We start from the raw sequence: 6,222 nt of genomic DNA, 5'->3' as shown, positions 1-6,222 counted from the left end.
ATGACCTAGTCTATTTTTAATACTTTCAAAGGAGGTTTTGACTTCCTGTATTATAGCCTTCATATTTAATAGATCCATTTGATTTTTTTAATAGTGTGTATTTCCTCTTTTAGATCTTGCAAGAATTTCCTCACCTTCTAGAACTCGTCAGCTTGTTTCTCCTGCCTCTTCGGCAGTTCATTGTCTCTCTTTTCTTCAATCTCTATTAGCTTTGTCACTATGAAAATTCTAAATTCTTTATCTGACATTTCCATGAGTTTCATCGTACTGTCTGAGGATGAAGAGGAGTTATCCTTTTCCCTTGAAGAAGAAGTATTTTCATGTTTTCCCATATTTCTTATGACCGTGCAGTGATTTCTAGTCATCTGATGGATGGTGCGTTTCTTGCTCATTCTTGAAGTTCAATGTGGGCATTCAGAAGCGTGCAGGTGGAGGTGATCTGCAATCTGTCTTGTGTTCCATTTTCACTCTTTGTGCATCATATTCAGTGGGAATAGAGGAATATTCTGACCCTAATCATATTCAGATATTTGGATCCTGTTCACTTGGACCTGTCTAGACACTTAGTGCATAGAGGCTGAGCAGCCAATGAATAAAGATAAAGGAAAAAGGAAAAGAATTAGACAAGGGGGAAGAAGAAGAAAGAAAAAAGAGATAATAAAAAACTTTAGATTTTAATTTTAAAGAGCAAAAAATTTAAAACTGTACTCCATGAAAAAGCAATATTTCACAGCTGAAGTTTAGGATCCATCTGAGGATGACCTGGGTTTGTGCCTTTCCTAAGTGGAATGTGGAAAAGCACCAATTAGCACAATAAAGGAGTGGCTTGAGAGCCCAGAGAGTAATTAAAAGACACAGGGAGACACAGAGAGACAGAGAGAAATGGAGAAGAGAAGAGATAGTACTACCCACTAGAATTGAATGTGGAGGGAGAAGTCCCAGCAGAAAATCTTCATTTTTTAGTCCCTGAAAGCAGTATTTCACAGCTGAAGTTCGGGATACATCTGAGGATGGGGCTGGGTTTATGTCTTTCCTAAATGGATGGGGCCAGATATGTTTGAACACTGGCTTGGGAAAAGTATTAGGAAGTACAAAGCCTAATTCTCTTAATCATTTTCTTCTTTTTTAGGTTCCAAAAATCAGCCTATTTATTAAAGAATTAAAATTGGTCCTAGGTCTCATAGCCAGCAAGTGACATGGTGGTTAAGGCGCTGGATCTCACATGGCTAATTTCACAGTCTCAAAATATGCCTGGAGAATGGGGTTATTCTTGATTTGGGAACAGAATCCCCAAACAAATATTTACTCAAAACTAGTAATCTTTGTAAGCCAAAGAGAAACAGACTGCCATGGATGAAGTGTAAGGGCAAACTGTGGAGAACAATATGGAAGTTCTTCAAAGACCTACAAATAGAACTATCATATGATCCAATAGTTTCACTCCTGGATATCTACCCAAAGGATAGGAGAATGCTCAGTTGGAAAAGTGCTTTCACATCTATGTTTATTGCAGCATTATTCAGGATTACCAAGACATGGAACCAACCCACATGTCCACGAACAAATGAATGGATGGAAAAAGTTAAGTACATATCGTCTATGGAATACTACTCAGCCATTAAAAAAAAACAAGACCCTGGCATTCAAAAGAAAATTGACAAAGATGAAAGATTTGCTTTTCAGTGAAGCAAGCCAGGCTATGAAAGAGAGACACTGTATGTCTCCACTTAACATATACTGACTGTCAACACTCTATTGTGGAAACTGAATGACCGGAAGACAAAAGCTTTGAAAATGGTTATAGATTCTGGAGACAATATGGGAGGAGGGTGTGAGAAGGAGGAGAGTGTAAGGAAGAAAATTAGGGAGGAAAATAGAGAGGCAGTATATTTATGGAACATCAAGTGGGTTATTATCTTTTGATGATAATGTGTTTTGTATCCTCAACTGACCTGCTGTGAAGTGTATTCATGTTGGGTAAGTTCAACTTACAACCAAAGTGATATATAGTGATTAAATGTATAAAATAAAAAAATAATAATTAAAAAAAAAGCAAGGGCAGAGCCAGGTGCTTTGGCAGGCACTTATAATCTACCAAATGGGATGGCCACACTGTAATCCCTAATCCTCCATTCTTCTCTGGGATTTTGAACATGCACACATGTGCCCGGCATGATTTTCAAGCCACTGAGTCTGGCACTTGAACCATGGTCAACCATGTGGGAGTCCAGCACCTTAACTACCACACCACCTGCTAGTTCCCAACACAGCTCATTTTTAAATGTACAAGTATTCATTGTTTTCTTTGTTCTCTTATAGGTGCACAAATTTATAACAAAATAGAAGATAGTTCCTGATTTGGGAATAGCGCTATTTTCATCTTGAGCCAGATCTTTAAACATTGTCACTTCATTATTTCCCTATAGGTTAATTCTTAGGACATCAGAATAACTCTCTTCAAACATTAAAAAAAAAAAAAAATGTCAGTGGATCAGTCAACAGTTTCTGTTTTCCATACAGTTCAAAGAGACTTTCCCCAAACCACTAGAATAAGGAAGTTAGAAGATACTAAATACTGGGGCTGGCACACCCCAGTCATCAGAGGTTCTGCTTCCCAGTCAACATGAAGGCTTTCCTTTTTCTGGTGCTTCTGCTCCTTTCCGTCACTGTCCAGGGCAAGACGTTTGAAAGGTGTGAGTTGGCCCAAATATTGAAAAGAAATGGATTGGATGGCTACAGGGGAATCAGCCTGGCCAATTGTAAGTGTGCTTTCCTTCAGGCCTCCAGGTGGTCAGCCAGGTAGGGCTCGGCTACTAGGAGAGAGTAAGTCAGGAGAGGGGGACTGAGGGAATTGACATTTTTATTGCCTTGCAGGTATGTCTACTAAAAGTATGAAATGCGTCAGTTTTGTCCTATAAACTAGTGGTTCCCAGCCTTTTTTGGCACCAGGGACCAGTTTTGTGAAAGAAAATTTCTCCAGAGACAGGATGAGAGGATGGTTTGGGGATGATTCAAGTACATTGCACTGATTGTGCGCTTTATTTCTATTATTATTACATTGTGATGTATAATGAAATAGTTCTACAGTTCACCACAATGCAGTGCTTGCAGCTGCTCCCCAGTGCTAGCATCAGGGCCACAGCTCCACCTCAGATCACCCAGCATTAGATTTGCACAAGAAAGCATGCAACCTAGATCGCTCGCATGCACAGTTCACCACAGGGTTTGCGCTCCTTTGAGAATCTAATGCCGCTGCGGATGTGACGGGAGGCAGAGCTCAGGCCATAATGCCAGTGATGGGGAATGGTTGTAAATGGAGATGAAGCTGCACCGGCTCACCAGCTGCTTACCTCCGGCCGTGGGGCCCAGTTCCTAGCAGGTCATGACTGGTAATGGTCCATGGCCAGGGGTTGAGGACCTCTGCTTTAATCCAAAGATCTCGGATTAAGGAATGAGGGCAGGGGAGAGAAATACCCTATACCATTCTAGCTAAGACAGGACCTGTTACACGCTTGTACTGCCACTCAGTTTGCCCGGGGTCTCAGACTCAATGGAGCAGACGGACCGACAAGAGGATACTTTGGGGGACTTGGCACAGCTCTGTCAGGGTCTTGGTATTTGATCCTAGCCATTGCTCTTTTGGAACTAGGGTTCTGAGAACCTGAAGTAAAGCAATATTTTTATCTTTATTAATTCTCCTGCCATGATACGAGATTTTTAAGAAGTATGTTGAAACTCTCCATACAGGGACAGAAACCTATTTCCTTTCTGTCACTGTTCATATTAGCACTCCTGAGACTCAGAATTTTAACAATTACATAATTTTATATAATTGACAGCTTTTTTCCTATTCTTAAAAGTACATTATCTTGCTTCATTAGCGTTACAAAATGATTTACTGCCAAAGAATTCTCTTGGAGTCCTTTAACAACAAACAGTTAAAATATTTTGAAGTTAAATCCATCTTTATACTTATCATGTAAGTCCTTAGAAAAATAGAGATAGCTAGTTAGAACGGATTTTAGTATACGGTGTAAGTCATTTGGTGTTTCTGTTTATTACTAACAATCAGTTCTTTTCAGGGATGTGTTTGGCCAAATGGGAGAGTGATTATGACACACGAGCTACAAACTACAATCCTGGAGACCAAAGCACTGATTATGGGATATTCCAGATCAACAGCCGGTACTGGTGTAACGATGGCAAAACCCCGGGAGCAGTGAACGCCTGTGGCATATCCTGCAATGGTAAGAGGGGACGACGTCTGAGGGCTGGCATGGCCCTGTCTGGTACTTACAGGAGCAGGGTTTCAATGCAAATGGAATTTGAAGCATTTGATGGAGACCTAGAAAAATTCCATCTCCACTTCTGGAAGGTTGTCATTGTCCTCCTCACAATTCCCTAAGTAAGAAATTAAAGAGCTGGTAATATAAAAGATTGTTTTTGAATATATGGAAGTATCTGCAATGACTTATTTGTCGTACACGCATCATTGGGGCTTTGTGCAGAACAACGCTATTTCTCCAGCTTACTTTGGAGAAGTTCATGGAAAATTTGGCTTCAAAGCACATACATGTGCCTGGCATGAGTTTAAGCCATCAGGTCTGGGACTCAGACCATGTTCAACCACATGGGAGTCCAGCGACATAGCCATTACCCCAACTGCTGGTCCCACAATGTGTAAAAACTGTATAGAAGTCTGCTATATGAATAGTCTAATTCATTACTCCAGCTCTTAACTGTTTCCATTTTTCCCTTTTAGAAAATTGCTGTGTGGGGACCAGCAGTTAGTGTAATGGCTATGTCGCTGGACTCCCATGTAGTAGATCACGGTTCGCATCCCGGACCTGGTGGCTTAAAACTCACGTCAGGTGTGTGTGCATGCGTGCCCAAGATCCCGACAGAAGAACGGAGGAGAAGGGATTGTAGCGTGGCCATCCCCCCGGGGGGTGATTTCTCGCTTTCTTTCTTTCTCTGTCTGTCTGGTGAGCGCACACGCTATATAACAAAAACCTCTCCAAAAAAAAAGAGAAAAAAAAAGAAAATTGCTGTGTGCTGACCATGTAACTTAGTGGTTAAAGGAGACAGATCCCATCATGGCCAACTGTGGTTTGAATCCCAGCGTTGGCAGCTTGAGAAAGACACTGGACACCTGTGTATGCAGGCCCCAAATCCCGATAGGTTAGAGAAAAGGAGGAGGAGGGAGTGCAGTGTGAACACGCCCTATTAGGGGATGCTTTCTGCCTCTCTGTCTCTTTGGGAAGTACACAAGCCCTCTGGAAATTGGAAAAAGAAATTAAAAAATGCTATGAAAAACTTTGTGTATCCATCTGTGATATATTTCTTATTGTTTTTTGGTGTTAATTTTCAATAGTAGAACTGCCAAATGAAAAATTACTAAGCCTTTTTTTCTACTGAGTCTAATACAGAGGACCTTTCATCATATTAGTTAATAATTTCAGAGCTTACAATGACTTTGATAAAAAGAAATAGAATGGTTATTTCATGGCAAAACAGAAAATTTCTTATCATGAATGTATAGAGTCTTGGAAAATAATTTCTCAGTATTCTCTCCTTCACTTAACAGAATAAAAATTTTTAATAATCAAAACTATTTTCAATGACATATTAATTTATTGCACATGGCCTTTCTGATGCTTTGTCTAGAACAATGCCATTTATCCAGCTATCTTTGGGAAGGTTTATGGATAATTCAGTTATATAGTCCTTTTTTGGTTGTCTTACTTATTTTTAAAATTCTATTTATTTAAACTTTTTTTAGATTTTTGCCAAAGGGCCTGTGCATACTCCTGAAAGACACAGAGACAAAGAGAGAGGGAAAGTGAGAAAGGGATGCCCACACCACACCACAACTCCTTCTCCTCTATTCTCCTCTTGGGATCCTGGATATATGTGTATATGTGCCAGGCATGTTTTTCAAGTTGCCAGGTCTGGGACTCAAAATGCACAGTCAGTGATGTGGGATCCAGCTGCCTTAACCACCATGATTCAAGCTGGCCTTGTTTTACTTATTATTATGTAGTGTCTAAATATATAGAAAACTGTGGATATTATATAATAACCAGCCATATGTCTGCCATGCACTTTTAACAATTGTTAATACTTTGCAATAGCTGCTGCTTTTGTGTGTGTTTGTGTGTAGATATGTATATATGTATGTGTATGTGTGTGTGTGTGTGTGTGTGTATATATATATATATA

The 6,222-nt window shown here is 40.0% G+C and overlaps 1 protein-coding gene across 5 annotated transcripts in view; it reads left to right on the top strand.

The window, feature by feature from the left end:
• Positions 1-2,598: 2,598 nt before the first annotated feature.
• Positions 2,599-6,222, top strand: part of LOC102494082 (60S ribosomal protein L31) — a 6,309-nt gene continuing 2,685 nt past the window's right edge. For 2 of the 5 annotated variants that reach the window (XR_003547944.1, XM_027768385.1), the window contains exons 1-2: positions 2,599-2,759; positions 4,083-4,247. Coding sequence is in view for 3 of the 5 variants with exons in the window: in XM_027768385.1 (XP_027624186.1) it covers positions 2,624-2,759; positions 4,083-4,247 (301 nt within the window). In the remaining 2 variants the exon portion in view is untranslated. Of the gene's footprint in view, positions 2,760-4,082; positions 4,248-6,222 lie in introns of those variants that run through there. The other 3 variants (XM_027768386.1, XM_027768384.1, XM_027768383.1) reach the window with 3 other exon arrangements.

Source organism: Tupaia chinensis, unplaced genomic scaffold (genome assembly GCF_000334495.1).
Source record: "Tupaia chinensis unplaced genomic scaffold, TupChi_1.0 Scaffold146138_1, whole genome shotgun sequence".
Lineage (NCBI taxonomy): Eukaryota > Metazoa > Chordata > Mammalia > Scandentia > Tupaiidae > Tupaia > Tupaia belangeri.
The sequence above is the reverse complement of the archived record's forward strand: the minus strand, read 5'-3'. Positions and strand labels throughout refer to the sequence as shown.